General features: G+C 37.6%; 1 protein-coding gene across 25 annotated transcripts in view; it reads right to left on the bottom strand.

Annotated features, from left to right (window-relative positions):
* Positions 1-2,215: 2,215 nt before the first annotated feature.
* LOC136847770 (intersectin-1-like) overlaps positions 2,216-14,613 on the bottom strand; it is a 189,529-nt gene continuing 177,131 nt past the window's right edge. For 17 of the 25 annotated variants that reach the window (XM_067119653.1, XM_067119652.1, XM_067119655.1 and 14 more), the window contains 3 exons: positions 13,366-13,440; positions 7,568-7,738; positions 2,216-2,590 (listed from right to left, as the gene is read on the bottom strand). In XM_067119653.1, coding sequence (XP_066975754.1) covers positions 2,430-2,590; positions 7,568-7,738; positions 13,366-13,440 — 407 coding nt within the window. In that variant the 3' untranslated portion in view covers positions 2,216-2,429. The remainder of the gene's footprint in view (positions 2,591-7,567; positions 7,739-13,365; positions 13,441-14,613) is intronic. The other 8 variants (XR_010855833.1, XR_010855834.1, XM_067119672.1 and 5 more) reach the window with 1 other exon arrangement.

Raw genomic sequence — 14,613 nt, 5'->3', positions numbered from 1 at the left:
TTAGGATGAAGTGAAAGCGATGCTGAAGAAAGGCGCTGTGGAAGTTGTGACAGATCAGTCTCCTGGTTTTTACAGCAGGATCTCTCTCTTGGAGAAAGCATGAGGGGGATGGAGACCAATCTTAGACCTCTCTCCCTTGAACCAGTTTGTTCACCAGACTCAGTTCAAGATGAAAATGACAAGTTCAGTGCTCGTGGCCATCAGGGAGTGCAATTTCATGCTTTCAGTGGACCTGCAGATGAATATTTTCAAATACCCATCCATCAGTCCTTTCGCAAGTACCTCCGCTTTATCTCTGCCAAGATGGTGTACCAGTTCAGGGTATTTTGTCTCAGGCTGTCACTGCTCCCTAGGTGTTCACACGAGTGTTCACCATTGTGTCGACTTGGGCCCATTTGCACGGGATACGTCTTCTGACGTATCTTGACGATTGGCTAGTCTCTGTGAACTCTCATTTGAAGTTGCTCCAGGACAGAGATCGCCTTCTCGAGTTTTGTCGTAGGGTAGGCATTGTAGTAAATCTCAAGAAGTCCGATCTCATGCCCAAGCAGAGGATAAAGTAGATGGGCATGCTGACAGACATGGCAGCAGTGAGAGTCTTTCCCTCAGACTCCCCTATCAGCAGGCTCAGGAAGGCAGCGCAATTGTTCCTGTCTTTACAGGAACAACCAGCTTGGATGTGGCAAGTTGTTCTCGGTCACCTGTCGTCCTGGGAGAAGTTGGTTCCTCATGGGCAGCTTCATCTTCATTCCCTTTAGTGGAGAATGAAGGAGTTCTGATTTTCAGGCAAGGGACCCTCCGTCCCTTCTCATTCCTCTCTCGAGAGAAGTGAGACAGGACTTAGCCTGGTGGCTGGACAACAGGAACCTCATAATAGGGATCCCTTCACACATTCCCCCTCCAGAGATGCTTCTGTTCTCGGACGCTTTGAGAGAGTGATGGGGCACACACCTGGAAGAATTGCTAGCTTCTGGTGCGTGGGATCAGAATGACAAGCATCTCTACATCAACATCCTAGAACTAAAGGCAGCCTTCTTGGCTCTGCAAGCATTTCAAGATCAAGTGATGGGGCACTCCATGGTACTGATGAGTGACAATACCACGGTAGTGGCATTCGTCAACAAGCAGGGGGACTGGTGTCCCTTCAGCTTCATCAGTTAACGGAGCAGGTGCATGAATGGGTGGTAGCACACTCAGTGGAGTTGTCAGCCAGGCACATTCCAGGCAAAAAGAATGTAGTGGCAGACAAACTCAGGTGATAGGGACAGAGTGGTCCCTATACCCAGTCATCGTGGAAAGATTGTTCAACCTGCGGGGATGTCCACTGATAGACCTCTTTGCAACCTGGCACAACAGGAAGTTGCAGGTGTTCTGCTTAGTCATCCTGGACCCTTCGGGAGCAAGGAAGATGCCTTTCAGCACCCTTGGGACAATCTTGACGGGTATTTTTTCCTCCGTTCTGTCTGATTTGTCTGGTGATCAACAGGGTGATGATCACCGTGAATCTCAGAATGACCCTGGTGGCTCCCAAGTGGCCACAAGTCGAGCGGTATCCAGACCTGCTAGCTCTGCTATCCGAGGCACCGAGAGAAATTCCTCCCTGGCACAACTTTCTTTGCCAGTCCCACATCAAGGTTCCACCAGCCTGTAGAGTCCCTAAATCTTCACGGCTGGAGACTGACTATCCAGCATCTCTTGCAAGCAAGAGGCTTTTCTTGCTGAGCAGCGATAGAGGTGTCTGGATACCTTCGGAAATCCTCTGCAGATGTCTAACAGGGGAAATGGGCCATTTTCTGTGGTTGGTGTCGTAGAAGGGGTTTCTCTCCACTTGGAGCTACCATTCAGCAAGTAGCAGACTTTCTCGTCTTCCTTTATCAAGAGAAGTGTCTCTCTGTCTCAGCTGTTAAGGGCTACAGGGCCACCCTGGGCCTAGTCCTATGCCTAAAGGGCATTGATCTCTCTTCCTTATGTAAAGTTCAGCTATGTGCAGGCCAGAAGAATAAGAAATTGAGGTACGTCTGCTCTCATATTGAGTCTCATAACTGCAAAGAATGAGATACTGCATTGTGATACATGAACTTTCAGTTTTATGGGGCCTTTAGTGGCATTAGGTAACTATATGTAAATTATCATAATATCACAAAAAGGAAGTTTTAATAATTATAAGAAAGGAAATGGTAATGACTAGGATAGCTAGCTAAAACAAACATAGAGCTAAATGTAGGCATTGACATTTAATAATCTGCACTGTAAGTAGAGGATTTTTAGAAAAATGTAACAGAATAAAATTTGCTCTTGCTTAAATTTTCAACTATACAGAATATATTTTCTCACCAATGAATTGCACTTGACATTTAGTATTTTTAAAATATAATTTGCACTTTATTAAAAGTACTATTTTGTGGACATGCTCACGTCACCAGGGAAAATTACACTGATTTGTCAAAAAGTTGAAGAGATATTTTAAGTATAACGTCTCCTGATCTGACTTCTTCCAGTTTAAGCTTATACAGCTGAGGTTGTGTTCCAGGCTGACCTTTTGTTTCTTCATATATTTTGTATATTTTTATTTCAGTTCGGCCGAGAAATTCTGGGAAAACAAAAAAGCATATTTGTTAAACAATTTTCCTTAAAAGCATATCAAGTTAAAGCATATTTGTTAAACAGTTTTCCTTAAAAGCAAATCAAGTTGGTTGTCTCATGTGACATTTAGCATTCAAGTAATGAAAACATGCAGAGTACTGCTTTTAATAAATATTATTCAACTAATCCAATAAATATGTTTGAAATAAAATACCAAATTTTCAAAGTAATTTGTATTTTTCCTAGGTATACAAACAGGTTCTTTTATGTTTGTCAGAATATTCCTCAATTTGAGCTGGAAATGGTCACTGAAACTTGGTAGCAAGGTAATTAATGAGAGGTAGGCAGTTGAGTAAGGAAAATCCCCATTCAGTTGCTGTAAGCTGGTACTTTCCTTCAGCATCAGAGACAATGTGGGGTGATTGAAGTTGGATTGCAATAAAAGGCTCTGGTTTATATACCTTGTTAAAATACAAAATACTTTAATAAAAATTTGGAATTTGTTTGTAAGGAAATAAAAACCATTGCCTTTTATTTAGGAGGCATTTTCTAAGTGAGAGAATAATCTCTGAATTGACTGGCAAGTTGAATCATAGCCTGGAAATACTATCCTCCCAGTCACAATCGGAAGGACCAGTAACTCCTGTAGCCTTATGTATCATCTGGCATGGAGATGCAAGATAGATAGGATCCTGTGTCAGAGTAAGATTCAACTGAACTCTCATTCTAGGAAAACTTTGGAGACCAAGTGCTGCCCAAAAGATAGGATGGCACAAGTTGGAAGGCAGCTGTTACCTTGGTCAATCATAAATTGATGTTGAAGGTTCAAATGACAGTAGTAAAGGTTGTGACTCATTAACATGCTATGATGAGGCTAAGGCTAGCAGAAGTCTAGAGGGTGAAATCATGATCTAAGGCCTCTTCCAAGGGCTTTAAGATGCCTAAGTTACGACAAGGGTCACACCCAACTCTGGTGGCCAAAGCTAATGAAATAGGAAAAACTGTTCAAAGCATCTATAAGCATGGGCAATTCTACTGAAGAAGAACTGGTTCAAGGCAGAGCAATAGGCTTCACCACAGGGACTGAATGGAGCTTGTTTTGATGAGGCTGGATGATTAAGTCTGCAATCTGCTGAAAAGTAGCTCCAACCAGAGAGACTACACTATGACACCAATTGAAGATGATTCACTCTCTTGGTGCACATTAGTTATCTCAAAATGCATGGGTAACAGAAGAGTGGGCTAATTAACTGATTATTTATTGGGAGTTTTCTGGCATCACAAGAAGAGTGGGCCACAGTGAATCTCTGGGTGCCTTGACCTGAAGAGCTGGCAGATCAGGATACCACTTGGCATAAAGCCAGCGAGGAGTAGAGTGGTTATCTTATACCTAGAGCAACATATACTTAATGATAAGCAAATCAGACTGACTAGAGGAAAGGAAGCCTGGAGCTCTGAAATGGGAGAACAGAACACGAGGAGCTTCCTGTACAACTGTGTAATAAACAGGTTGATTACTGGAGATCCCCAAAGCTCAAAAAGCCTTTCCCCATGCAAGAAATTAGGAACCAATGTTTCTCAATTAAATGCCCTGACGTTTGAGCTGGTCTGCAAAAACATTCCTCCAAGCCAAAACGTCTGGGGGTGATAGCTCAACACCTTGGCAAACCCACAAATGCATTCACATCACAAACCTTTGTCACTCATCAACACTACAGAGACTATCACAAGATCTTAAAATGCCGCAGCTATCCATGAGATGTTAATATGCCACTGAAGGTCATTCTAGGTACACACACACACACACACGCGAAACAGCAAGATATCCTTTAAAGTGTCTTATAACAGAAGGATCTCTGGGGGTGGGGAGTTCAAAGGAACTATTAAAAGGTTCTCATCATACAGTCACTAGGCAAGGTCCTCCCTCACTCTTGCCTCAAGGGCACAAGGTGTGAGGAAGGGTTGCTTGGACCCAACCAATTCTGCTTCAGCTGCCACTGATGTGAGCACTGTTGAAGGTACCTGAAAGGTATAAGCTGTGCTTAAGATGTATGAGCTTGCAACTGCCACAGCCAGGCTGGTTGTTTCTATTGCAACAGGAACTGCATTGTTATTTCCACAAGCTTGCTGAAGAAAGAGCCTTACCAAAAACTCATGCTGCTGGTACACACTCCCTTTGCAGACAAAATGAAGATACTTCCTGGAGAACTGATGGATGGGATTGAAAATATGCATCCTTCAGATCTACCAAAAGCATGAAACCTGCCTCTGATGGAATCCGACACTGAACAAGTAGTTTCCATCAGAACTGACTACAGCACACAAATTGTTCAATAGGAAGAGGTAGATGACTTGTTGTCATACTTCTGGTTCATTCTTTTCCAGCAATGAACTCACCTCTGCCAACAGGAGAGCCTGGAGGGTAGGCTAGCAATGGGATTGGTGTCCTCAAGAGGGGAGGTCATTATTTATACTTGTGGCAGCTACAGGAGGGAACCTTCTATATTAGCTCCCCATCCCTTCTTCCCCTTGCCTTCCTCTTAAGCCAGTGCTGGTTGTGGGGGCCTGCCAAATGGACTGGGAAGAATCCTAGCACTTTGGCGAGAAAGAGGAACCTGAGCTTGATGATTAAGTCAGAAAGCATGTTCAACTAAAGGCCAAACCACAGTGCTGCTACGAGGAGGCCATAAAGACTGACTCTATAATTGAGAAGCAAAAACCTTCCTGGAGTTTCTCAAGTGGGAGGTTGTTTGTTAATCCATTGGCTGAGAAAACAACTTGGAGGGCAATGGTCTATGCATCCTCTGGCATGCAGAACTTCCTTTGGTATGCCAATGGCAGGGGTATGGAGAGTAGCTTGTCTGATCTGTTCTGATCTAAAGATCAGACTGTTAACCCAATCCAAGTCACCATGGAACTACTGCCTTGCCTCCAGAGTGCACCATAAAGTACACTATCAATGATAATGGTTTGTTGAAGGGGCAATGGTCGCTTCCCTGCGATCATCAAACTCACACATGAGCCCAACTATCTCTTGAAAAGATTGTTACAACTCTGCCTGGAGAGGTTCTGAAGGAGGACCCCATCAGGTCCTAAGAGATTTCCCAAAGCTTGAGTCAGATCTCCTGTAAGAGAGGCTGACACAACAGTCTGCTTTGGTGAGCATTCTTGGAACCATGGACATGAACAATCTGACCTGCCAGCACCAACTGCTGATTCACAAGCTGAGGTTGAATGGTAATGGCTCAAAATTGTGGCTCTCATTCTTACAGACTTTAAATATAATTACCTGAGTTAACTAACTCACAGAAGCTATGTATGAATGCTAAATGTGCATACATCAAGAGTCTTGGATGATCAAGAACACCTACTGTACAGTATCACCACGATCACATGCATGCAGCTCACCATGATACCCAAAGGTATCATAATGGGGCAACCTTTTGTAAGTGAACCCTCTGTCTGCATTTGCACACTGGGAGTTTTGGACAAACAAGGCTCCACTTGAGGGTCTGCACTATCATCGCTATCGTGCGCACGCAGATTGTCACAATGCCCTGCCATATTATATGGTAACCTTTTATGTGTAAACCCTCTGTCTACATGAAAATGATCCAGGGCTCATGCATATGCACATCAGGAGTTCTGGACAAACCAGCCACTGGTGGAGGTTGTCCTCATAATCACGTGCAAACAGATTGATACCAAACAGTATTATAGAGTGGCGATGTGCCACATGTAAACCTTCTGTCTCATACCCATAATCTGGCAATCAAGCATACCCAGCAAGAACCCTGGCTTTTATACACACCTTAGCAGAAATATGAACGGGGAAAGAGTCCAGGGAAGTCCTCGTGCACAGAGGGAAATGGGAGACACTTGTTTTTAAGCATGCTCAGAGAATTCATTGTCAACCCTACCTACAGAAGAACGAGTGAATTGAAACCACCCCCCAAAAATATAGAAGGCGCTCAATCAAAGTTCAATGGAACTTCTTGTGAGAGGTCACCTGACACCTTTGTCATCTTCTTACTATGAAGGAATTAGTGGTAGAGAAAGAGTAAGAGCTCAATGGTGAAGAAAAAGAGGATGTAGAAGACGTTTTGTGGAGTAGGCTTGATGCCTTGGGGGTATCTACACAGGCAAGACAACCTCTATAGGAAGCTTAATAGTGCTGAGTTCCTTAGCAGTGAAAGGTGGGTTGTTTGGGACACCAAGGGATAGAAAAACCTGCTAATACTCCAGTGAAGCTGCCAATGTTGCAGGGAGTAGGTGGTGATGAGCCATGAACACACACCACAGTCTTACCATGGGAGAGCACAGCAAGTGCACCTGGATCAGCACTGTCGGACGGCACAGGCTCATCATGTACCTTCATGCACACACTTCCTCACTGATACCGAGGAAGGAGAGAGAGAGAGAGAGAGAGAGAGAGAGAGAGAGAGAGAGAGAGAGAGAGAGAGAGAGAGAGAGATTGACTGATTGATTTAGCAGTATCACAGGTAAAGTAATCTCCTTCAAAGAAACTGGTGAACATCTTTGGCCTTCCTCCACTGCTGTTGGACCTGTCCACTGCATTGATCAGCCAGTGCATTCCTTGCATGGCTTACTATGGCAAAACAAAACTGATTAATACAAGAGACAAAGTGCCAAACACCTGCTTACATCCTTCATATGTTTCATTGTTCACTTTTCTTGTTCAAATTAAGTTGAAAAAAGAAAATAAACACCATACATACATTGAAAAAAAAGGATGAAAGAAATTTCAACTTAATGGTCAATCAGAGCACTACACTCACCCACCTACCTCCTAAAACTGGCTTGTTGCCAAGTTTCAATACTTCAAAATTGTGGTGAAGAATACCCATACATACAAAAAAAGGCAATGGTTGATATTTCCATAGGAACAAAAACCTTTAAATGAATGACATACAGAATTACAAGTAACAAATTTTTGTGACTACCATGGTCACAAGTTACTAACCATCTGGTTTGAAGTATCCCTTATCATATACTGTAATACAAAGAACATCCTCAGTCAGTGATTTGACCTGGAACTGCATTGTAGAATCCCATTTTGGATGAGGAGATGTGGCAGTGCTGGTACGGTGAACTTGTGATCCTAAGCTTACCTCACAGAATGACTGTAAGGTACCTATTAAAAATATATTCAAATGGACATATATCAACATTATTGCTAATGTAAAGTGAGATACTAAAGGGTAAAAGGCTTATATAAAGTATAAAAGGTTTAAACAATGTTCTAAAGGTACAGGTATTCAGTTTAGATTTGAATAGTTAACTGTACTACATATATGTAATCAAACAGTACCTGAACATAAATATTATTGGTTATAGTAAAAAATAAGAGTGAATTTACTTCATGACTATACTGACAGGTCACTGTTAAAGGACTTATATTAGTATTAAAAGAAAAAACAATTTGGGTAAAAATGCAACAGCAAGGATGCTACATGATCAAAGGTTTATTAGCAACAAACTATCTCTAGTGAAAATTCATGCAGTAGGTTCCAATGTGAAAAGAATGATGAGGTGAAGGTAAACATACTGAACAGGTAAAAAAAATAAAAGTAAAATGGTTAACAAATCTTGCAGTTTTTTAATTTTTGATGTAATTAACTGTTTAATTTCAAATATTGTATAATTTGAGTAATTCTTGCAGAAGATTTTTACTGTACTCAGATTACTCACATTTCCTGCTATGGTACAATTACTGTATACAGTAGTAAATTTGATCACTTTAAAAACCAAATAATTCATGTACTGTAATTTTAAAGAATTGAACAAAATTTTGTTACTCAACAATATCAAAATTAACGTTGCTGAAATATGTAAGTGCCTTACAAATGGTATCATGCAAAGATCTAGTCAAGTACTCCTAATCGTAATCTGAAGCAGCAAAACCTGACTAATGTGCGAGGTGAATGCTGCAGTTAATACAGGGTAAAACAATTAAGTTGGGATAGGTTTTACAAAATTAGGAAGCAACTACTAACTTGTTGCATGAAATTTTCTTCTGGAATCAATCAAGATTGTTTTTAAGTGTTCAATTGTTTTTCTGTTTGAAATGTGCCAGGTTAAATCTATCCCTACTGTCATAGTTCATTTTTCAGTTTTCAGTTGTACAGAGCTCAAGGATCCTTGAGCTCTGTAAATCTGAAAGAGTTATTAACCTTCATAAAATTTCAAGTGGGCAAACACTGAACTCCAACACCGTGAACTTGTTCCTTGTATTTTAATTAATATTTTCATTATTATTGATGAAAGTTTAAGCAGGCCAAGTTGGCTGTTGTATATTTTGTAGGTTGAAGTGTGACTGATTAAAAATTTTTCCAATTACATACCCATTATTTATAATGATGCTTTTATCATTCTCAAAGTGTTTAATGGTTTGTTATTTGTTATAAAGGACTAAGCATAAATGAAGGGTGAGACTGCTTGTTGCACTTGCTGCTGCCTACTTCAAGATCAACACACAATGCCCCATCTTGTTTAGTCTGTTTTCTGTCACCTCTTGAGAAGCTGTTTCCAGGAAGAAATTGCTGGATAACATCTTTACAACTGCATTTAAACTGATATTGGTTACAAGTAGATCGATACAAACATCAAGAAAGGTGAGCATGTAAAACAGTACATAATTATTTCCACTAGTGGAGAAATATTGAAAGCAGTTCCACTGGTCTCCTATTCCAGAGGCTCTAGTAGACAGATGTGCTTAAAGACAAGAAAGCAGCTGTAAAATACAATGTTATGAATCTATATGCAGCAGGGTGCATCATTTGGAATGCCCAAAGGCATTCCAAATGAATCAGGAAATCCATGTAAAGTGGCCCTAAAAGTCTCGGTGGGTAAGAAGAGATAAAAAATTCTTCTATTTTCTTCTATTGCTAAAATTTATACCAGGTCTCTTCTCTAAGGTAGATAAACACCAGGAATAATCAATTCTTCTCATCAGTGGTCTCCTTGCATCGATGCATGCACATTTTTTAAACCTTTCACATATGTGTCTATTACTTAGCAAATATCACAATATTAAAAACAAAGAGTTACAGCAGGAGTGACGAAAAAGTTCCCTCTCTTTTTAATGTAACCAGTGCGGTAGAAGCAATTTTTCTTTTATAAGAGTTTAATTATGTGTGAATATCTTATTGTTTCTGATCTGTATTATCTTTTAAAGAACTGGCAAAACCAGTGAGGCAACTACAATTCAAAACGTAAATATGAAATTCTTCATTACCTTAATGATGTGATATACTGTTCTGTACTTCATTTCAAAATACATTGAAATGAATAAAAAAAATAGGTGCACATCCAAGTTATTGAAGGGTAAAAAGTTGTGCATCAATCACTATAGGGTTGGTGTTCTCTTCACTAACGAAGTCTTGAATGCAACTGACCATAGATAACGTACTACCAGTCTAAACAAAAAGCACTGTACTGAAATTCTACAAAATCTTAAATTTTCACTCAATCTGCATGCTTAAATCCTATTACGTACAATAATACTAAAGGATTATAATTGCTGCAAGTTATACTTCAGTTGAAATTTTATCTAAAAATGGTAATTATAATTGTGTATATTCAAGAGATCTATGGGAGCCAAATGACAGGGTTGTTCTAATTTAACTGCAGTAATGAAATTAGATACAGTACTATTAATTGTACAAGGTAATACAGCACTTCAGGAAGGAATATCATAAAGGTGAAGAGGTTATTCTTCTTTCTGGATTCCTAATTTCCTTTTTTACAATTTCCACTAAAGGATTAATTACCAAACTTTTACCTACCTCAACCTTTGTTTGGTTCTGATGAGATGAGCACATAGTTATTATGCTGCAATGTGATAAATTTTTAGAAATATTGTGTTATATGCTTATTTTTATTCTCAAACTAATTTCTATCAATTAAACCCCTCTATGTAAAGCATGTCAGCATTACAGAAGAAATTTTAAAATATTCCATAATAACTAGAGATGGGGGTCCAGTTTTAATTTACTCAACTTTAGAATATGAATAATAATTTTGGTTTTGACTTGGTATACACTGCCATGATCATTAGTCAATAACGTAAGGAATTATAAAATGTTCAGCAGCTACTGTAACGACCTTAGTCAGCACTATCATATGACAAGATATTCACTGCTCAAATGCTAAATCTTGCCAGGATAGAAGAGAACCAAAACCAACTTAGCAGCACTATCCCTTGCTGATGTATGATCTTTAGATCAAGTGATGTTAAACTCCTATATTTGAACTTCTACTGTACACCAGCCAGGTTTGTTTTAAAAGCAATAAGGGCTCAGATTGGATTACATAGTTTGCCTATATAAGTTGACAGATGAAATCATAAATCATACTTTCATATATATATGTATATATATATGTATATATATATATATATATATATATATATATATATATATATATATATATATATATATATATATATATATATATATGTACACACTAATAATTTAATATACTGTATTAGGTATAAGTAATACCCTTAAAAATCAAACAACACCTAGAAATGGAAGAGACCTATATTGCTGGGAACCTCTATGCAGACAGCTGAAGTGGGAAAAAAGAGATTGCTTGTAATACAAAATCCTGTTTTCATTTGTTTTATTTTCATCCACATCCTACTTCTATGTTCTGCAGTTACTGTATTACAGTACTAATTATATTTACAAATTCAGTTGCATGTATGTACTCTAATAATAGACATACTGTATAGCTTCATTCCCCTTTTTGCAATGCAACAGCTGGTCAAAAGATGACAGAAGTTTGGATATCAGTACCTATTTATTGGCAAGTACTGTATAATGAAAGGCCAAATCTCTCCACTAGACATTACTAGAACTTTTTATCTGTGACTGCTTGAAAAATATACTACTTCCACATGATTTATATGACATTTTATATTAGCCATCATAACTATTCCTATTAGAGCAAAATAGCCTACCCAACTGGCTCATGAACTAAATTCATTAGGAGTGATCACAAGAAACATGGCAGTTCCGCTAGCTGCTATCAAACTGATTAACCAGACCATTGACTTAAAAGATTCAACTTAGTTGGTAGATTCTCCATTCTGTTTATCTAAACAAACAATTTCCCCTTCCACTTTCAGCTCATCCTCCAAACTACCTAAGTTTATGAAGACAGTTTATTATCACATGAAGGAATTTCATGCACAAACAATAACTCTTGGCTGCTGTGCTTATATCTTCAAAACTCCAGAGTGTGTTTCTTGGGATATTTGGAAGGTGAATGAAGGCTCTTGAAGGTTGGCAGGTTTGGTAGGAACACATATGTTTTAGGATAAAACAAATTTTTTCATAAAACCCATAAATCATATAATGAAGGACCTACTAGGACCCTTGAATATCACAGCTTCACATACAGTTTTCACAAAAAGTGAGTTTTGCTGGCTGAGATATACCATGGACTTAGTGAAACTATTCTCCTCTTCTATGTAACAGTTTGGTTATCCTGGAAGATTCAGTGTGCTATTATAGGCATACCTATGATCAATGGGTCTGTATGAAAACAATTTTTTTTATAAAAACAGTTTCTCTATAAATAAAATCTTACAGACACGCGATGATGATCTAATTTTTATATTTCTTTGCAAGATACCAATGCACTGAAATTTAATTTCATGGTATAACCTTTACTTACATGAATTTTTGGTTCCTTATCAATACTGTACATCAAATTCTAAAATTCTATAATATTTAAAATTGTTAAAAATCCTTCCAGAAATACAATACAGTATTAAAATTAAAAGAAACTATAATATTTAAAATCTGTTAAAAATCCTTCCAGAAATACAATATTAAAATTAAAAAACAAACTTAAGAGAAAGCAAAAGTATGAGTATATATTTACAGAATTCTGTTGATGCAGTATATAAATTATAAAAATACTACAATTTCCTGTTATCATAAATAACAGCTTGCATCAAGAGTTATATGGTATTATACAAAACTCTGAAGTTACACAGCATCATATTCAGTTTGTAACAGCAATCATCAAAATAAAAAAAAATAAAAAAATTAGCTTACAATAAATGCTCTGTCCTAGAGACAAGATTACTGAAAATTATGAGCTTTCCTTACATTTGCTCTGTATACAGTACAGTACTGGTAATGGTTGGATGGCTTAGTTCATAGTTTCTCATAACTCATTTACAAGGTTCTAGATCATTGTACAACACTTCAAGCCAAGTCTAAATTGTACTTTCCTAAATCTGATATTTTACTTCATGACACTGTTTTTCTAGTGTACCAGTGAAGTGTGGAAAAAGTGACCTTTTCTATACATTACAAACTAACACTACTACTACTGCTACATTTTTACATCCTGTATTCTGAATTCTTATGCCTCTTCCCAACAAAGTTGTTTGATAAATGTAACACCTTACATTGGTACTGATTCCACAAAGCTAATAATGTGACATCATTATTCTAATAAAAAACTGAAAAAGAAATATGGACTGTTTCTTAATTATTTCATTTGATACCTTTAAATTCAAGGCAGTCCAATTCTAAAATCCTTGCTTTTTACACATGATTTTGGGAGAATCACTTCTGCCACTAATTATCCAACCTTTGAAAAGTCTAAAGGTCCGTGTCCATCACTTTCTTTTTGGTATAGGAACTCTAGCTTGTATTAGGTAGGTAGGAGCAATACTGCATCAACAGAAATACTTGAAAATATTTAAAATTAAAAACAGGTAACTGAATTTGAAAGTACCTTTTCCCCAACAATTAAAGTTTGTTCCATTCAGTATATGCAAGCGAAGGATGCCTTTGGGTCTTCTGTCTCGAACTAAGAAGAGCATGCAGTTTAGTTAGTAAAATATTAGAAAAGAGATAAACATCCTCATTAGGGGTGTATGGCAGCTCTTCTAAACTTAAAAAGATGTCTTGTAGCTTTGATAAAAATAAATATCCATTTAATGCAACCAAAGAAGCTAAATATCAGCTGTGAATAAAAAAGATACGTGCAACATTGACAGATTCTGAACATGTGAAACTTCATAATATCAAATGCCTTTAAGACCATAAAAATTCATACCACCCATTCAAGAAAGGGGATAATGCTTTACTGCAGAGAAGTACAATAGGGAAAACTAACCAAACAGCTTCATAGTGAAACAAGCAGAGGAGTACTTTATGGGTAACAATGGGACCTTAGAGCAAGAAGATTACTTTTGTTTATATGCTGCTGACTCAAACAGTGAAGGAAAAGAAATTCAATAAATTTCAGCACATGAAAAACTCATTCATGGTTCATGAAAAAAGAATATAATAAATACACCTGTGGCACATGAAAACAACAAATCTGTCAAGAACCAATTCAAACATTCAACATGGTTTAAAAAATACAATAGCCTGGAAATGACTTTATGATACAGAAAAAAAAACTACATCAGTTGAGAAAAATTTACAACTGTATCAATATTTTTAATGTCCACAGTTATGGTACATAAAAAATTCTATTAAAAAAGTGGCACTTTCAAAAAATGTTTGAAAGCTGTAGCTTCTGCATGACTAAAGGAAGTATTTAAGCAACTACATACATCTGATGACATGAAAAATCTTACGTATAAAAGCCTATCTTGATAAATAAGCTTTATTCAGTTTTTTTTATCATGTCCACATTACTACGTGACTATAAATATAACCTTACAAGGCAAAAGACTATACTAAAACTCAAAAAGTTTATATAGAAAAATTAATTCTTTCAATAAATCTTGAGGGATTCAGTTATCATTAAGGAAATATCTCCAATTCAGTCAAATAATAATCAATGTAAATTTCTTAAGTGGTACAAAATTTTCCCTCTGTATTAAAAAAAATGCAATTGACAACCTACAATTATTCTGCACATAGGTTTACAAGTTTCCACTTCAGGGAAAATGGAGCCAATGGTTAAAGTACTTTTTAGGGTGGGAATCGGTGGAATTTTTCAATTGGTTTTTGGTTTGTGTAGTTTGGC

This window comes from Macrobrachium rosenbergii, chromosome 17 (genome assembly GCF_040412425.1).
Source record: "Macrobrachium rosenbergii isolate ZJJX-2024 chromosome 17, ASM4041242v1, whole genome shotgun sequence".
Classification (NCBI taxonomy): Eukaryota; Metazoa; Arthropoda; class Malacostraca; order Decapoda; family Palaemonidae; genus Macrobrachium; species Macrobrachium rosenbergii.
The sequence above is the reverse complement of the archived record's forward strand: the minus strand, read 5'-3'. Positions and strand labels throughout refer to the sequence as shown.